The sequence below is a fragment of the Chrysemys picta genome, chromosome 1 (genome assembly GCF_011386835.1).
Source record: "Chrysemys picta bellii isolate R12L10 chromosome 1, ASM1138683v2, whole genome shotgun sequence".
NCBI classification, from domain to species: Eukaryota; Metazoa; Chordata; order Testudines; family Emydidae; genus Chrysemys; species Chrysemys picta.
In genome coordinates, this window is record NC_088791.1 from 188461933 (window position 1) to 188481302 (window position 19370).

A 19370-nucleotide genomic window follows, 5' to 3' on the forward strand; every position below is an offset into this window, starting at 1 on the left:
TAGAAATATTTTTTATTTATTGTAACGAAAATTGATATTCCCATAAAATCATTTGATTCCAGGAACTGGGGCTTGAACAAAAAAACAACACATGCCACAAGATTTGGTAATACTGTTTTTCACAGATGTAGAATTTCCTTCACCAACATTTCACCTTCCCCAGCTGGCATGCAAGGTACAGGGTGCTGGCTGGCTGATTGCCACTGAGCCAGAGATGGCAGCTTGTCCATGATGTTACTGTGTGTGGACAGACAGCAGACTCCCATATCTGTCACACTTCATTAAACTGCACACTTTACAATCCATTATTTGCCCTTCAATACCTTTAAGCCTTCATATAGGGCTTGATCCAAAATCCACTGAAATTAATGAAAGTTATTCAATTTACTTAAATGGGCCAATTATTGCCATTTAATTTAAATGGCAACCAAAGAGAGAAATCTGAAAGTACATACCGTAAAGCTTCCTAAAGTGTCATAACATAGCCTTTCAGAAGATAAATGCATGAAAGTACTTACAACAGGAGTATGCACAAACGTACATTTTGATGTACATGAAGTGCTTTTTTTTTTTCAAAAACAAGACAGCTTGATATGATATTCCTTAAAAATAGTTACACACATCTATATTAGAATGATTGCAGAGGTCAGATAAATGGGAAATGAACATTTTTAGTAATTGCTGCTGTATCTTTGTGATAATTACATTAACATAGTTCCAAACTGAAATATCTTTTTAAACCATGGTTTCTACTAATATTTTTGAAAATACTGTAATTCCCTAGTACACGTTGGATAACTCTTTTAATCTTAAGTAAATCCATTCTAGTACAATTAAAGACCAATACTTTAGCAGCATTCGAAAGAGGAAACAGAATTGTGTTGTGAGCTGAAATCAAATATCCACCACAAAAGCTGTCTCATCAATTTTTGCTTACATAAGAGATTTGAATGTCACCATCCATGACACTCAGTGTGTACTGCTTATTAAATGTACACAACTTTCAAAGTTCGTTACAGTGTAGAATACTACCTTTAGGGAAAATAATAAAGAGTTCAGTCTTTTCTTATGAATTAATGTATATTAATTTATTGAAATCTGATGCAAAATTATACAAAGTCTAATCCTGCAAATTCTCTCTCATGTGTTAGTTCTTATTTATATGATTTCTATTTAAGTCAGTGGGAGTAATTATATAAAAAAGAGTTTGCAAACTGTAAACTTTTGGGGGCAAGGACCGCCTTTTTGTTATGTACGTGGCTAGCTCAATGGGGCACCAATCCTGATCAAAGTTTTAAACACTACTAAAATAGAAATAATAATAGAATTGAAATAATCAATTATAAACTTGTTAGGGCAACAAGTGTGTCTTTTCTGTGGACCCCATCTTGCAAACCTTCTTTTCCTTGTGTGAGTAGTCCTTATTCATGTGACTAGTCCCACTGGTGTCAATAAACTACGTGTATGAGTAAGGCTTTGGAGGATCTACGCCTATCTTTATAAAGCACCATGTTCAACTGCAAGTATTATAAGCAGCAAATATTAAATAAATGTTTTGGAATCAAAACATCTGCTGGTAGTGTATGTAAATACAGTGTTCAATAATGTAAAAGACAACATTTCTTTCCAGAGATGCCTGCTTAAAATAACTGTAATCATTGGAAAATCACACACCCATGTTTGCTTCCCTTCCCATTCCATATTTTACACACACACACACATATATAATCCCATGTCTATAATATGATGTGCTGTATCTCTGCCCAAAACTAACACTTTTCACAAACATCTGGATCTTTTTTACTATATTACATAGATATAATTAACTTCTCCAAGGTGAAGTTTTAATAATTCAGATTATAAATAGCATACAGCATCTCTCAAAGAGCTGTTGTTCGTTTATTGTTGTCGTTGTCTTTGTAATTAGCATCATTATATCTTTCCCTTAAAAATATCTTTATATTAAAGCATTCATATAGATCATTATTAAAAAGAATATTCGTTTTCATGGAAAACTGAATTCATCTTATAAAGGAGCAGTAATCATTCCCCTCACTGATCAACTATTTCAGAGGGGAAAAGAATAATTTATCCAAGACTGTCACATAATTTTTCAAGTTCATTGATTGGATCCTTGCTGATCTAACATCCTTCAACTCCAAAGTACATCTGAAAAACATCAGCACACCCCTTTTCATCTAAAAAATGATAGAGCTGCCCCAGATCCATATGATTTCCTCTGGTACCATGTGCATCAAATACTTTTTCTTCAAAAGATGAGAATTTTCTTTGTTTTTGCATCTCAGCATGTGACCCATCCAGAGAAATATCCTCTCTATGGCGAATTAAAATTCTCCGCCATGTTAATCTTCTGACTCTGAAAACAATTAGGGAAATATGAATCCATAAAATGTAGCACATTTTATAAAATGTTATGAAGCGGATTATGAAAGGAGGAGAATCGACAAATTTCAATTGTGTAGATACCTGGGATACACATTATAGCTCATTAGCCAATCAGTCAAACAAACATATACATACCTGCAAACATTCCTAGCACCAGAGCATTGTTTCTTTACACCCATACCTCACAGAACAGTCAATAAAGTTGGGATTTAAAATAACTACACACCTCCACCTTGTCTGTGCGACGAATTTTCTTACCCTTTTTCTTTATTACTAAATGGGCAGAGCTGAACCAAGTCTACACTACACGAAAATACAAATGATACAAGCAATATAAAAAATATTAACAAGACTGGTGGTACAGCCTACTCTTGCTACACAGCTGACGTAGAGCTGACGGGGGAGGCAAGAAGAAAAGCACTGCATGCACTAGTCAAAGAGAACCCCTTGCTGGCTAATTTATGGCCCTGATGGCTATAAGAAGTGGCAGAAGGTGGGAGGTGTACATGTATTGTGATAAAATATAAAACATACTTTTCATAGACAAGATGTTGATTTTACCAGCACTACGAGTTGCCCACCTTCTGACCAAATGTACAGAACCACAACATAACAAGCACAATATTCTAACCACCAATGTTACTTAAAAGCAAAATATAGTATATAAAAAGCAAACCTTGACCAGAATTCTTCACAAGTACTCTGTGGGCCTTCTACACAAATGACACCTGGTTTCCCAGGCATGCTAAACCCCGACAGAGCGAGCTCCTTAGACCAATCAACAATATTCTTTCTTTTATGCTTGTTGTAGATGTGATGACTATAGATCCATAATCTAGTGAAAATGACATCTTCTGACTGCATAGTCCTCAATGTCGTCACTGAGGAAGATGAAAGCTCCTTATCGATATAAGCAGCTGCATGATCTTTAACCCATTCTCTTGCATTTAATACACAGACCTCACCACTGCAGTTTCTCTTCAAGTATGTTTTTAGATCTGTGTTCAGCTGAATCTGCTGTGATCGGCTTATTGATGGTGACCTAAGGAAAAAATATTAACGCATCTTGTTAGCATATCTTTTTTAAAGACTGTGTGTTCTTTGGGGCTGTCTCTTGCTATTATTTATTGATCTAGTAAATTTTAGCTTTTAGTTCCCTGTCTAGAAATATGCAGTACCTGACAGTAATTTCTGGTAGAACAGCTGGGTAGTTAAGTGGTAAAGCACAGGATAAAGAAAGCATTACCTAAACAAAAAGAAAAGGGAAAAAAAAAAAGGGCATTAAAATCTGATCTGAAATGTCTTTTTTTTTTTCCTTTAAAAAATATGGCTACATTACCATAGTGGCATCAGCAACCTCTTGTTTTATATTCAGTATAAACTGAACTTTTGAAGATGGGATCTCTGACGTCTTATTATCAATATAATGTTTTAGTTCTGCTACAGCCAGCTGGTCAGTCACAATAAACTCATCTTCATCAGGAAACATACTAGAAAGTAGGTCTAACTCAGAAAGTTGTACTTCAGCTTCTTCCAAATTAGTCATTTTGGCCATGTTTTAGCTGTTTCCTAAATAAAGAAATTAGGAAAAAAATGAAAAGACAATTCTAATAGATACAAGCACAAGTTTAAGGTCCAATCATGCAACTGTAATGTGAGTAATATTAATTCATATAAGTAATCCCACCAAAATCAATGGGATTGCTCATAAGAGCAATATCAGCTAAGGGTTTGCAGGATGGGGGCCAATATAGAAATGGTGGCTGAAATCTTGGCCCTATTTAAATAAATCAGAACACTTATGACATCCCATTGATTTCAATAGGGCCAGGATTTCACCCTGTGTTTTCACTCAAATGTCTTTGGATTACACAGTGTGGTATGTTTTGAATTTCATCATTTGTGTTGTTTTGGTATTTGCAGTGCTGGATAAGGCTATGCTTAGGGGTCTGTCCTTCCAACAATATGTGGGGAAATTAGGCATATAGTGCCAATTTAAGCATCAAAGTGCAGAAAAGTGGTCAGAAAAGTGATTGTAGAAATGGTAAATTATTGCTCATTGGATCTAGGGTGACCAGACGTCCCGATTTTATCGGGACTGTCCTGATATTTGCTTGTTTGTCCTGCGTCCTGACCAATGTTAGGTCGGGACACTGGACAAACAAGCAAAGGCTCTGGAGCCCAGAAGGGCTCGCGCCCCCCCCCCCTCCTTTCCCCATTGGCTTCCTCCCCAAATCCCCATCTCTTCCCCAAGCACGCCATTCCTCCTCCCTCCACAAGCGCTGGAGGGAGGCCCCGGAGATGCAGGGGGAGCGAGGGGCCGGGGTGAGAGTCCAGCCTAGCCCCGAGCGCAGGCAGGACTCAGTTGGGCGGTACCTGGAGGGAGAGTAGGGGGCGGCCCGCGGGGCCAGGCGGCGGCTGTTCTCCCCACCTGGGCAGCAGGACTCGGGACCCTACTCTCCCTCCAGGTACCGCCCAACTGAGTCCTGCCTGTGCTCGGGGCCAGGCTGGACTCTCACTCACCCCAGCCCAGCGCTCCCCCTGCGTCTCCGGGGCCTCCCTCTAGCGCTTGCAGAGGGAGAAGAAAGAGGGTACGTGTGTTTTTTTGCTCTGCCGCCATTTTTTTTTTGCTCCGCCCCGCACGTCCTGATATTTGACCAAGGTGATCTGGTCACCCTAATTGGATCTGCTCACTGTACATTCAAAGACATATTTACTGTACTGACAAAATCTACAAGATTCTGCTATTAGCCCTGCAGAGCCAATATAGACATGGGAGAGTGTGATGAATTTTATTATGCCTTACTTTACCAAATGGTTAACTAAATTCTAATTAGATAAATGTTTACAAGTGATGAAGCATGAGCCAAAAGAATCGCTCTGGACTTTCAGACCCCACAATGGGGTTTCCAGCCCTGGCAGTTGTTATAATAAGCACTCCTAGGAGTGAAGGAGGAGGCCCCCTTTTAGAAAGAAGAACAAATTACATTTTTTAATTTTAAAACACACACCACATCTCAAAAGCAGAACCATAGTCTATGCTAAGTCCACAGCAGTGTACTTGTAGCTGTGTCAGTCCCCAGATATTAAAGAGAGAAGGTGGGTGAGGTCATATCTTTTATTGGACCAAACTTCTGTTGGTGAAAGAAACAAGCTTTCTGAGCGACACACACAGCTCTTCCTCAGGTCTGGGGAGCAGCAAAACACCAGGGGGAACCGACCGTTTAGCCTAAGTAGTTAGAGCATCTGGTAAGTGTCCCTGGGCCACTCTACCCTGCATGGCCCCTCAGCGAGACGCTGTAACTACTCAGGCGGACCAATCGGTCCCGCCGCGCGTGCAGCTGCCAGGCTGGGTGGGGCACCTTCCCCGGGCCGGAAGAAGCGCTCAGCTCTCACCAACAGAAGCTGCTCCAGAGAGAGTCGCTGCCTCACCCATTATTTGAAAATCTGAGCTTTAAATCACCACGCTGGGCCCGGAATCCGCCCCGCCCGCCGGGCAGCTCACACCGCGCAGCGCTACAGCTTCCCACGCAGCCGCTCTGTAGCCACAGCCCAGCACAGACCCCCCAGCAGCTCACACCCCTCCGACTGCGCCTGCGCCCCCACCCTGGGCCGGGACGTGTGTTCTTTCCCAATATAAACCAAAGATTTGCACCTTTTAAAATTAGACCCATATGCTATATAGCCTGCGGATTTTGGTCCCACCACTGAATCTTATCAGCAGGCCACTCCGCTATTACGCATGCGCTGCGGGTCTTACACTTCCTCATTCGCGGTCTCTCGCCTATTGACCTCAACCCCCCTCCAGTTTCCCACTATGCAACGCACCGGAAGTGATAAAGAGCCGTTCCCTCTAACAGCTCAGCCATGGGAAGAGGGCGGGAGCCGTAAAACTACGCTAAGCCGGAAATATGTGTCGTAAAACAACTAGCTTCACGACACTGGCAGGTGAGGGACTTAGGCTCAATGAGTTCCTCTGGACTCCATCACGTTATTTACTCTCCCTTATCCCCCCACCTGTCTCTGAGTCACTTACTCTCCTGGCCTGAGCCGCCTCGTGTCCGCTCCCGGCCCGACTCTGCGCGGCTGGGGCTGTGGGGCTTTCCTACTGGTTCTGGTGGCTGTCCGTAACGGGTGGGAGGCGGGCTCAGATGAGGCTGACTAGCCAATCGGAGCCAGCGGGCTGCCCCCGAGTTGCCGGGCGAGGTGGTGTGCCCTGCGCTGCACTCCAGGCTTGGGTTAGTGTGAGAGGAGGGGCCGGCTGCAGCAGCAGCGCTGGTGGCAGGAGCTGGAAGACGCGGCGCTCATCCCGCCACGCGGGCAGGTAGGCAGCCCTGTGCGCCCGCGCCCTGGGGCGGGGAGGAGAAGGGGGGCAGCTACAGGAGCAGCCTTGCCCCCGGGTCCGTCGTGGCTGGGAGCTGGGATAACAGCGGGCTGGGGCGCTGGAACAATCTGTATAGAGGAGGTGCTGACAGCCATGGAACCAAACTGTAAAGCCTGTATATAACAACAACCTCTTCAAGCCAGGGGGTGCAGTAGCACCCCCAGTTCCAGCACCTATGGCAGCGAGGTCTCATTGAGCTGAGACCTCGCCCGGGGGAGGCTCAGGGTCCCTGGGCAGATGTGGACCAAAGAACACGTGTTGTGCTGCGTGACACTCATTCTGCACTGTGGAGGAGGAGGGGTGTGTGTACGTGTGTTTCCCAATGGGATAGATCTCCTGTGGAGGCCTGGCGGTGGTGGTGGGAGAAATGCCTAGAGATAGAGAGCAACAGAGGGTCCTGTGGCACTAACAGAAGTATTGGGAGCATAAGCTTTCGTGGGTAAGAACCTCACTTCTTCAGATGCAATTGATTTCCATTACTTGAATCTGAAGAAGTGAGGTTCTTACCCACGAAAGCTTATGCTCCCAATACTTCTGTTAGTCTCAAAGGTGCCACAGGACCCTCTGTTGCTCTCTAACAGAAGTATTGGGAGCATAAGCTTTCGTGGGTAAGAACCTCACTTCTTCAGATGCAATTGATTTCCATTACTTGCATCTGAAGAAGTGAGGTTCTTACCCACGAAAGCTTATGCTCCCAATACTTCTGTTAGTCTCAAAGGTGCCACAGGACCCTCTGTTGCTTTTTACAGATTCAGACTAACACGGCTACCCCTCTGATACTAGAGATAGAGAGGTTGCATACCTGGTACAGTGGGCACCACTTACACTGGACATTTGCCACCTACTGTGTAGGGATCAGAGGTATGTCCTATTCCTAGTGTACCAGACTCCGCAAATATTAGTGAAGTTACAGTGGGGTAAACAGTTTCTACAAATAGTGCCCCTGTGTCGAAGTCCTATTCCCATTCTACAGCAGGTGTATTTTAAAGGCTTTCAGGTGCCTTAACAAACTGTTGGGTCTAAATCACACCCTTTAATACTACATAAATAGTATTTTGTAGCTTAGTAGCGTTGAGGAGATCCTGTCTGACTCATCTTCCCAGCCACAACATAGATTTGTTTAATACTTACCTATTCTCAGCTGCCTTCTCATTCTGTTGGCAAGATAGAGTTCAACCTGGACAAGGCTAAAAATGCATGACTGTGATTTAACTAAAGGTTGACAATTGCAACTTTATTTTTGAGTGTGCAACTAATTCCTTTTCCAAATCTATAATTTCTTTAGTCTGAATTTTCAGAGTGTTAAATTTGCCAGACCCTTTAAAGTGCTACTTCATCTTTCACATAAATGAATGTAGTATGCATCCCAATCTGGGTCTATGCTGGGTATGCAGTATGTATATATCTTATGAACCTTGTAACTGACACTTGTAATCCCTCATAACCCAAGCCTTACCCCAGATGTACAGTACCTTCCTTCTTAACTTGTGTAAATTTGATTTTAAACATTAACTTTAATAATTTTTTTTATCTTTAAATCTGTTACTACCTAGGTAAACTTGTCCTTTTGAGAATGTGGTTGGAATTCCTTTCCATGCCAAAGGTCTGATATCTGACCTTTCTTGAGGAGGTGTCCCCTCTGAATTCAGCTACTCTTGTGCTTTTTCTCATTATATACATTAAACCATACATACAGTACCTGATTTTATTATTATTATTATTTATTATTTAAGACAAACATAAATGCATAGTTTGCTTAAGGCTCTGTCATGATGTTAGAGACTGATGCCTCTCTAGGTCCCTTTCTAAGGGTATACTCAAACAGTTGTTCTAAATTGCATTATTTACTAGATAGTTCTATGAATACAAAAACTGAAATCTCCCAGCATTGAAGAGACATCAATGCCACAAAAAATCTGAATCTCCAGTATATTGTCAAATGCTGCTAGAATAACAATTTATTTAATATTGCTGAGCAAGTCATAAAAAAAAGGAATTTACAATAAATCAAAAGTAGAGAGTTCATTAAATAAGTATCGTCAGTATTTAAATATGATAAACTAATAATATGACAGTTACCTCCTAAAACTTTTGTGGCCGTACTCCATTAAGGTGAGCCATAAAAAGTGTAGGGGAATTTTACTGACAGTTTAGACCCCACTCTTACAAATTGCGGACCTCTGGGCCCTTGTGGGGTCCCATAGACCTCAGAGCTCAGATCTGGTTGCAGAAGTGGGGTCAAAATGTGCATTAGCTGTAAAGTACAGAAATATTATGAATTCATGTCCCCTTGAAATTCAGCTAATTTAAAATTTGTCTGATTGCTGTTACCTTTTGTATAACCCCTTACAAGCAGAATCAAAATCTAGTTTTGAATTTAATGTTTTTTTTCCCCATTAGGTTCTGTATAAGGAAAACTACAAAGCACTAATATGGGAAAGAAGCGAGCAAAGGGAAAAAACATACAGGCTGATGATGAGTCTCAAGATATTTTGGGTATGTTTCATAACAAAATATTTTCATAGAAAGACTGTAGTGCTGTGGAAGAAATGTTTCATCTGTCTTGAAAGTGAGGAGCATTGAAAACCCATTAATAACCAGAAGGCATTTACAGTAGTCACTTTTACTTCTTTGAATATTTGATTGTAAAGAATGAGTTTACTCAGCTGAAACTTAAGTTCTTCAGAAAGCTTCAGTATTGCTTCTTAAACTTGGTAGGAAATCTATAAAATGTCAAAGATTCAATGTTTACTGTCATATAGGTCCAATCCTGAAAACCTTTTCTCAGTAGTCATTTCAATTTACATGGAAATGCCCCAGAATCCTATGAGACATTCATGGTATAAAGGGCCTGCAGAGCCAGGCCCCGTATGTGTAATGGAAAGTTTCTGGATACAGTTTTTTCATTTCTGGGTGGATCGGTATGCTAACAGTAAAAGAGTATGAATCAAAATGCACAATTATAAATGCGTATGTCATTTCAGAGAAATTATTATTTCTTGTAATAGCAGCATCTTACTCCATCTGGCTTCGGAGGTCAACGCTGCCTCAGTTTCCTCACTGCCATTTATCTTCCATGAACTTGCAGGCTACCATAACACTTTTTGACCTTCTGGTCAAAAGTCCACCCCTCTTTCAGAGTAAAATGAAGTTCTGAAATGAGCATAATCCGTCCTTTCAGCTTCATTACAGGATCCCAGCCCTGCTTCAAAGGTCAGTTTTCCCCAAGCTGTAGCTTTTCTTTTTGTATACTCTTCCACCAGGCTCTAAATAGTTCTTCAGTGCCCTTGTTTACCCCACTGGTGCAGGGTGTTTCTATGCACCTCTCTAAATAGTGCCATAGGTGGGGACCAATGCCCACTTTCCCTCTCTGTCCTATAGGTTTCCACCTCGAGACCCTAATGCCATAGGCTGTCTGCCCGGAATTCCAAACTACATTGTTTCTGTTTCCCAGGGCCACTTCCTATAGTGACCTCAATCTAGTCTCCCTTGCAGTCTCTCTTTGGCCAGCTCCCTTGCTGGAGAGCTACATTCCCGGGTCAGCTCTCCAGGAAGAAGTCATCTATGGGAAAGTCTTGTAGCCATCATCCTTCTTTGAATCTCTCTCCTTGACTGAGCTGAAGGCCTCTCTTTGTATATTGTAGCCCTGTAGGTTACATGACTGTCACTTGATCTCTGGGCCCTGAGCAGGGAGGTAGGCTAAACAGGCACAGGTAAGGTTGCCCAACTCCCTAAAAGGTGCCAGCTCACCTGTGTTATTTCTGTCTCATAACCCAAAATGGAAGTTAACTTACAGAAAATAAGTAACGCTGGAAGTTGTCAGTAACTTAACTTTTAGTTGCATTGAATATGCAAGACTTTTGAACAAAAAATTTATTTAAATTGGACTTGTTGTAGACAAACCAAAGACTACTAATGTTTTAATCTGTGCAGACAAACATCTATCCCAGGCTGTATTATTATTTAGCATTTGTATTATGGTAGCAGCCTGAATCCCCAGTCAATACCATAATTCCAATGTGTTAGGCACTCTACATCTAGCAAGACTGAGTCACTGCCATGAAGTTCTTACAGTCTAGGGCTATAGTCCTGCCAACTGCTCCAGGCAAAGGAGAAAGATTTTAGAGCTATTATTAATTGACTTGAACAATAAAAAAAAAATCCAATTTTACAAAAGGTACTAGAAAATAGTTTGAATTATACAGAAATTTATGTAATTTTTTTTAACAAGTTACTTAAATTCATTGAAAGAGTATGGTAGCAAAAGAAAGCGCTATAAATATTAACTATGGATTTAGATGCTTTGTAAATTAAATTATTTTATGTAAGCAGATTTACTGAAATATTTTTACTCTAGCTTTTATACTAGAGAAATTAAGCATTTTTTGTAAATATTAATTTAGAGCAAATAGGGAAACAAACTATGCTAAGCAGCATTATATATCTTAGTGACACACATTTGTATAAACCCACCACATATTTCTTCCAAACCTGTTTCTATTTGGCTTAGGAAAATCTTAAAATGCGTTGCTTCAGTTTACTGACTAACAGGTTATGCATAAACAGTTAGTTGTAAGCTCTTTGTACATAAATTAAACCCCTTGTCATGTAAAAGGCAAAACCAACAGCTTCTTTTCACTCAAACCCCAGAAATAACCAACTAGAAATAAAAAAATCAAACTCAAACAATATCCATCTCACTAGCAAATACTAGCATTCATTATATACTTATACAGCACTTGGTATATTTAATATACTTAGGTATATTTAATCCTGTATCACTGTGGTGAGATGAACTAGATCAGGGTAGTCAGTTGGACCGCAGGACAAATCTGGATCGTCAGATGCTTTTGAACTGACCCCAAAATCTTTTTATTTACTTATTATAATTATTGTTTATTTTATTATTTTCTCTGGAGTCTGGATCTTGATTATACCTTGACCAAGAAATTTGGACCTTGACAAAAAAATAATTGACTACCTCTGGACTAGATGACCTTTTGTGGTCCCTTCCAGCCCTGCATTTCTATGGTTCTATAGCTATATCACTTCTTCCTATCAAAGACCATCATCTCATGCCACTGACTGTAGCTCTGGCAATATGGCATAAGCAGTCTGTCAAGCCTTTAGGAATTTATAGATCAAAACCAATACACCTCTACCCCGATATAATGCGACCCAATATAACACAAATTTGGATATAACACGGTAAAGCAGCGCTCTGGGAGGGCGGGGCTGCGCACTCCAGCGGATCAAAGCAAGTTCAATATAACACGGTTTCATGTATAACACGATAAGATTTTTTGACTCCCAAGGATAGCGTTATATTGGGGTAGAGGTGTACCTTATACTTCATTTGGAATCTAACAGGAAACAGTGAAGATCCTGGTGTCTTCTGCTGAGAGAAACCTCTAAGGTTACTTCTACACTTAAAACACTACATCAGTGATACTCACTATAGCAACAGGATCAGTTCTCCTATTGCTTTAGGTAATCCGCCTCCCCAAGAGGCAGTACCTAGGTCAAAGAATTCTTCTGTCGACCAAGTGCTGTCTGCACTGGAGGTTAGGTTGGCATAGCTGTCTCTGTCAACGGTGTGGATTCTTCACTCCCCTGAGAAACATAGATGTGCCAATGTAAGTTTCCAGTGTAGACCAGTCCATAGTGACTAACGTTCTGCATCGGCTTCAGTTTCTGGGTGGATTTAAGATGTAGCGCTACGTAGAGAATGTGACAAAAATAATAATACCCTGCACAAATCTTACTTAATTGAATTTAATGCCTTTAGGATCCATTGTATTAAAAATCAAATTGTTTGTGTTATTGAGGTTGTGTGCAGCTTCGTATGTGCTAATGTAATTCCTCCAGTTATTATCCCTTTGACACAACCCCCCCGGAGAGGTGTACATAAACTAGCTCAAATTGGATTCTCCAGAGACCAACAGACAAAGAAAGGATTTTTGGATAAATATCCTGGTTTTAAACTGGCTCAGGGCTTTCTTCCTGATCCAGAAAACAGACAGGACCCCTGGTCCATGGAAGGCCCTAATTCTTAGAGTAGGATTGGAAGGACTCGGACTATTGAGTATGAACTTGTGATCATGGAACTTGTGATCCCTTTGTGGGGGTTTGAAGGACTGCTCCTGCCAGAGCACATGTTAGCGTTGTCATGATCTCTGGTATGTTTATTAGCATGCATGCACATTCTTTTATTGTTTTAATAAGCTTTCTCTGTAATGCTTTTACCCAAAGAATAAATAGGCTTGCATAGAAAGAGTTGTGTGGCAACTTATAACTGTAGCAATTACGTTGTGTATTGTCTCTGAGGAGAGAAGCTAAGCAGGTCTGCTTAGGCAGCCTGACTTTGCTGATGAATTCACAGTATAATCTGGAAGCTGTGCAGTCTGGAAATATCCTGGTCAGGACAGTGGAAGACACATGTCTCCACCCAAGAGAGGTGATGGCCAGGGGAGCTGGAAGCCTGAGAGTGGAAACTTCATCCTCCATCCTTAGAGGTTTTTAAGGTCAGGCTTGACAAAGTTCTGGCTGGGATGATTTAGTTGGGAATTGGTCCTGCTTTGAGCAGGGGGTTGGACTAGATGACCCCCTGAGGTCCCTTCCAACCCTGATATTCTATGTTTCTATGAAACCCTTGTTGAATTACTGAGGGGAAATACAGATGCAGTTGCCTTGAATTGTGACAGAGCACAATGCAGTTATCTGGGCTTGAAATCATAGATTCTGATGGCTAGGTCTGTATCCAGAAGAAATTTGACAGTCTTTTTCAGTAATGCTATTTGGTCATATCTGAGCAATAGCTGACAGTCCAACGATATCTCCAGATCATGAACTCTTGTAATGAAGGATGGTCACACACTCTTTGTCAAATCTTTGCCACAGCGTCCAATTACTTCCCCTAACATGTCATTGTTTCCTTAACTATGAAAAGGCCACTTGAGCTCATGAGCCTGTCACCTTTTTTATGACATCTAGAAGTCTGTGTCCATGTTGACTACTTGGCAAAAATGTGACTTCCTCATTTTATCTCTGTACTTTGTTTCATAGAACCTATGTGCAAGCACATTCGCAAGGGATTGGAACAAGGCCATGTGAAAAAGGCATTGCTGAATGTGGAGTGGAACATTTGTCAGGACTGCAAGACAGACCATCAGAGACAAGATAAATCTGAAGAGGAAGCAGATGAAAGCCCTTCAATATGGTTATGTCTAAAATGTGGCCATAGGGTACTTCTCTTTTTTTTAATACCCTTCAATGTTGCATAATGCAGTTAAGAAAGAGAGCTTCCCATTAGCCCATTAAATTTTTATTTACTGTTAAACTTGTAGCCAGATGTGGTGCTACACAAATGATTTAATATAGTTCAATCTGGCAAAAAGTGTCTGCTCTGAATTGCTACTAAATGTATCTAGAAGCTTGGCACAAAGGCATTTAGCAGACTTAAGGACCAGACTCCATCGTGATGACTTCCACTTCTTGAAAGTCCAGATTATTTTGTTTGTAATAATATATAATATTTCTATTGCAGGATCTTATGGTATATTGTAGTAGTAATATGGCTTACTTAATTTAGAATCATGTAATGCCTAATAGTTTTTCATTTTTTAGGACTTAAAGTTGGGATTTTCAAAAGCACCTAAGGGAGTTAGGTGCCCAAATCCCCTGCTACTTAATAATTATCCTCTATCCAACTAGTACCTTTTCTCTGTAGAAATAAACTTCTGGAGGTATTCATACTAATTACTTTATTTGCTTAGCTAATTGTTAGGTATTTATTAAAATTTTGTTTATAGTCTGAATTTATTTTTTTTTTCACTTGATAGTCCATTGGGTTTTGTGACACTTCTGGTTATCAATGTTATAGGGCTGTGGCAGAAATTCTCAAGAGCAGCATGCTTTAAAGCATTATACAGCACCAAGATCAGAACCCCATTGTTTGGTTCTCAGTTTGGACAACTGGAGTGTGTGGTGAGTTTGTCAGGCAACAGTTAAAAGTCATAACTGGAAGAAAATAAAAACTGGGGTGTGATTTATTTGTGTTTTGTTTGTAGACTTCTCAAAACTTTCAGGATATTTTCATACAAAAAACTCTTAACTTAGAGTTATGGTGCTGAAATAATTAATAAAATCTTTTACTACAGCATTACCATAAGACTGACACTGACCAGTTAGTAAATATTGTTAACATTTAATACATTCACTTAATGATAGTATTGACATGTGAAAAATTCGTGTTTGCATTCCCACATCAACCCTAATGCTGTCCCTCAAGAGAGACACTCTTTCAGTCTGAACATTACTAATATACATATATCTTAGGCTACATAACGTAATTAGTGATAAATGTTTAATCTTTCAGTCTTGTTAGAAATTAAGGTTTTAATGGTCATACTGTCATTGTGCTTTTTACATAAAGTTGCTGAGGTGATTTATTCAATGACTTAACTCTAAGTTAAATATTTTGTGTGTGTAAATTTCCTTCTTTTAAAAGATAGTCTAAATTGTATGACATAGAAATATTGCACCTAGTTTATAACGGGTTTTATTACATCAGGCTTTCTGGTGTAAAAACAACTGACTTCATGAAGAATTTAAAACTGATTGGTGCAATACAATATTTCACTATAAAGTGGATGTTTAAAACTAAAAGCCAAAAATAGTTCTTCAAATCTCTTGATGTGATTAATATACAAAGGAGATGCTAAAATCTTAGATTAATCTTTTATACAGTATATAAAAAGAACTTTGCAATCGCTGTCTTCCGTTCAAAACTTTTTAGCTGATACAGAGACAATAAAGAGGATGGTGCCTTTTTAAGTTTTTGTTATGTGTTGCCCATTAAAATGGTGACTGTGAGCCTGTTTAAAAATTTACCAAGTTTTCAAAACAGTTGACAAAAAAAAGATTCCTAAGTAGGTTGGATGAAAGATTGGTTATATATATACATATTCTTTCCATGCTTTGTATTGGGGATTCTAGTGGGTTAGAAAAAAGAGCTTCATTATAAACTTCCTCTGCTCCCAAAAATGGGAGTCAATCGACACTTTCTTGTAATCCTGAAATCTGCTAAATGCATTTGTGCCTAACACTTTAAAAATAAGTGTACTCGATATATACTCATTTAGGATGTTTCACTATGTCAAAGCAGTTCTGTTTGGTTACATATGTTAGTGCAAGTCTATACCAGGTAACAGGACAGATGGTTCCTCAAAGTCACGGTTGAGGTATGTTGACAGGAGAGTGTGGGGAAGATCGCATTGTTCTCCTAATGCTCTATCTGCTCTGTGGATAAATAGAATATTTCCATCTACCAGTGTGGCTTTTCTCAGCAAAATTATGTGAAACACAGAGAAGTGATCTAGTGGTACACTTATTTGGTTTTTGTTCTCTTAGAAATAAAATCACAACTGTATCAGCAATTAAAAAGGCAAATAAAACAAAACTATACATTAACAGGACAAGCAGAATACACTTGTTCATATCTTCTTCAAACTAAATATAACAAAATAAATGTTTGGATAGAATAAACTTCAACTTTTATATTTGTATCCACTAATATTTGTAATCATTTCCTTTGGGGCCTGATTCTTTATTTTCTTTATTCGGGCAGAACCCCCAATGAATTTGAGTTTTGCATGAGTAAGGACTGCAGGATGTCCATAAAGTCAACAGTTAGGGTTTATATGATCCCCACCTCCCATATCACTGCCACTCTTTTTCTTTAATGAAGGTAAATTGGTATCAAAATTGTGTTTTAAATTCCCAATTCAAGAAGATTGTTATAAAATTATAGCATTTTCAGGTGTGTATAATGGAGTAGTTCAGAATTGACTCTAGATGATGTGATTTGATGCCATATAAATATAATTTTAACTCAGTCTTTTTTTTTTTTTTTTTTTTTTTTTTTTTTTTTTTTTTTTTGCACTCCTTTGGCTTCTTTTTGGGAGACAGGTGCTACTCGTGTGATAATGAAGTCCCATATAATAGTTCAAATCGATTGGGCCAACTCGTGGATTGTGTTAGAAAACAAGCTTGTGTCGACACACCAAGTACAGGTAGGTACCTATGAAGTATATAGTACACTGAAAGCACCTTGAGCCCAGCAGGCACTGCTGTAAATCCAGACAATACAATATTAATTGTGGGGTTTAGATGTTAGGAAATGGGGTCAGGATTTCACCTAATGTTTCTAAACCTTTTCAAAAGGAAAATATGGGGACAGGAAAAACTTCCTTCTGGAATCAGAATGTTGTTCCTAGAGTATGTGTGTGATGTGGATTCCACTGTGGGGGCACATGAGATGAGATTATGTGAAGAGTAGCATCTGTGCCTGTGCTGTGCATGTCCCCATGGGGGACCTCCCTCTTTATTTAGTTTTTTTTTTTTTTTTTTAAATTTAACTTCTCAGCACTTTGCACCATTACCTTAATCTAAATAGACAGATTCAAAGCTGACCTGCCTTATGCAGTATTCTACAGAGAGATGGTGATGTTGAGATCTCATCCCAATTTTATTCCCAAAGTTGTCAGATTTCCATTTTAAGTGGAAATCTATTAATCTCCCCGTTTTCTTTCCAAAACCCCATTCTTCTCCAGGGGATAAGAAACTTTACACCTTGGATGTTCTAGGTCCTTGCTATATTATCTTGATAGGCCAAAGCCCTTTGGACAGTCTCCCTGTCTTTGTTGCCATAAATAGCACTTCTAAGGGGCAAGCCATTTCTTCCCAGCGAATATCTAAATAGATTACCTAGTGTATTTCAACCTATCATATGCTGCTCCACCCCTTCCTCCAAATATCAAAGCTCATTCTACTAGAGCACAGACTCCCTTCTCTACATGCTTTACATGAATCCCCATTGACGTTTGCAAGGCAGCTACGCAGAGTAATCCCATTGCTGTATTAAATACTATACCTTTGACCTGGCCACAAGATCATACACCAAATTTGGAAGGCCACTATTTAATTACTGGCAATTAGGAGTCCAGAATAGGCCACTGGTTATCGGCCACCTAGAGTGGAATCCACACAGAATGCTATTCAAAGAAGAAAAAAGCCATTATTTGCCTTATAGTAACTGGTTCTTCTAGATGTCATCCTTGTGGATCCCAGACCTGCCCTTTATTCATATTTTTTTCAGAGTCCTCTTTACCTGAGATTTTGAATTAGCAAGGAAACTAAGAGATGGTTGTAGCTGCTCTGCCCTTTATGTCCATGGTTGTGGGATGGGGAGGCACAAAGGCATTGCTATTCTAATTTTGTGCTAGGAGCATGCACATCTAAAATGGGATGACAGCATCTCTAAGAACTAGGTACTATAAGGTAAGTAACCCCTAGGTGATTACAACTGAATACAACTTTCTCTGAATTAGTAATGCCAATCCATTTCCTAGCAGACAAGTTGTAAAAATCGTCACAACTGGCAGTTTTAGCAGAAAAACTGAGGATTCAGTGGGATCTATGATTGAACTCCATTTTCACCTCTAAAAGTGGTCCCTACGGATCAGAAATGAAGTGTGTTGCCTGGGCCATATTTTTCTGTCCTGTGAACTATGTGGCTAAAACCATAACTGAAGTGTTCCTATTAATGTAGTTGCTTTGTTTCAAATTACATTTATAGCCCTAGTCCACACTAGTTAAGATTTAAATTCCACCTCTCTTCACTTTGCTGGGCAGCGAGGTGAGTCAAATAATCTTTCCAATAGGTGAAGAACAGACAGGTACCTCCACTGACTTCTGGGACAGACATCCTTAATTGTGATTATTGAAGCATAAAAATTATTGCTAAGAAACAAGGCTAACATTTGTTAAGAAAACTGCAATTAGTGGATAAGAGAGTTAACGTGATCCGAGAGAGAGATGTATGTGAGCAGCTCAACCAACGTAACCAACTTAACCCGCCGTACAAAAAAAGTGACCGAGATTAGTTAGCTAGGAATGGAAAGGCATCACATTTTTTGAGGAATCCTGTAAACCTGATTTACAAGTAGGAAAATAATCTCCATTATTTTATCAATTTCCGTATTAGTCTGGAATAGTGAGGCCAAATCCTGATCCTGCTGAAGTCAGTGGGAGCTTTGCCATTGGCTTTAATGGAATCAGGAATTGGCTCACGAGCTCTAACTTGGTGTACAAAAGTGAGAAACATGGAGGGAATCTGGGACCACTGCACTCAACATGAACCGGAGTCATTGTGAGGGTTGCTGTTACGCTGAAGAAGATGATGCAGTCATATCGTATCTGAATGTCTTGCTAGTCAGAGCCCTGTCAAGGGAAGACTGTGGCAGGTGTTTTTGATGGGATTTGTACTCGACTTCCCTAGGAACTCCCTATTGAAACTACCTAGGAGCATCTTTCAGTGATGCACATGAATTTCAGGAAAGATCCTCAAGATACAGATGTCACTTAAATAAAAGCTCGCTCGCTCTCTAACACCATCTTTCTAGGTTATAAAAGCATTGGCATGAGAACACTTACATACAGGAGAGTTCTGTTCCACCTACTTCTTGTCATGTGATCATGTGCAGCATGATCTTAGATGCTATAGTGGTGGGTGCTATAG

General features: G+C 39.9%; 2 protein-coding genes across 9 annotated transcripts in view; one reads left to right on the forward strand and one right to left on the reverse strand.

The window, feature by feature from the left end:
* RWDD2B (RWD domain containing 2B) lies at positions 1-6550 on the reverse strand. Of its 7 annotated transcripts, none has more exons than XM_005283886.5 (5): positions 6443-6550; positions 3746-3975; positions 3585-3652; positions 3083-3448; positions 1-2377 (listed from the first exon to the last, which is right to left on the reverse strand). In XM_005283886.5, exons 2-5 carry the CDS (start codon positions 3959-3961, stop codon positions 2143-2145), a joined length of 885 nt encoding a protein of 294 aa, XP_005283943.1. In that variant the 5' UTR covers positions 3962-3975; positions 6443-6550; the 3' UTR covers positions 1-2142. The 7 variants fall into 7 exon arrangements, with proteins under 7 accessions (XP_005283943.1, XP_065432761.1, XP_065432750.1 ...); XM_065576689.1 differs by lacking the exon at positions 6443-6550 and adding an exon at positions 6235-6367; XM_065576678.1 differs by lacking the exon at positions 6443-6550 and adding an exon at positions 6167-6217.
* Positions 6216-19370, forward strand: part of USP16 (ubiquitin specific peptidase 16) — a 26311-nt gene continuing 13156 nt past the window's right edge. Inside the window, exons 1-5 of one of the 2 annotated variants that reach the window (XM_005283883.5) lie at positions 6216-6354; positions 9191-9286; positions 13856-14034; positions 14673-14776; positions 16760-16863. In XM_005283883.5, the coding sequence (XP_005283940.2) occupies positions 9223-9286; positions 13856-14034; positions 14673-14776; positions 16760-16863 (451 nt within the window). In that variant the 5' untranslated portion in view covers positions 6216-6354; positions 9191-9222. Of the gene's footprint in view, positions 6355-6591; positions 6731-9190; positions 9287-13855; positions 14035-14672; positions 14777-16759; positions 16864-19370 lie in introns of those variants that run through there. The other variant, XM_005283882.5, reaches the window with a different exon arrangement.

Coding starts and splice junctions, on each gene's coding strand:
- RWDD2B (XM_005283886.5), bottom strand. CDS start 3,961: ATGGCCAAAATGACTAATTTGGAAGAAGCTGAAGTACAACTTTCTGAG. Junction 3,653..3,745: donor AGGTTGCTGATGCCACTATG/GTAATGTAGCCA, acceptor CTTTTTGTTTAG/GTAATGCTTTCTTTATCCTG. Junction 2,378..3,082: donor TGTGAAGAATTCTGGTCAAG/GTTTGCTTTTTA, acceptor AATTGTTTTCAG/AGTCAGAAGATTAACATGGC.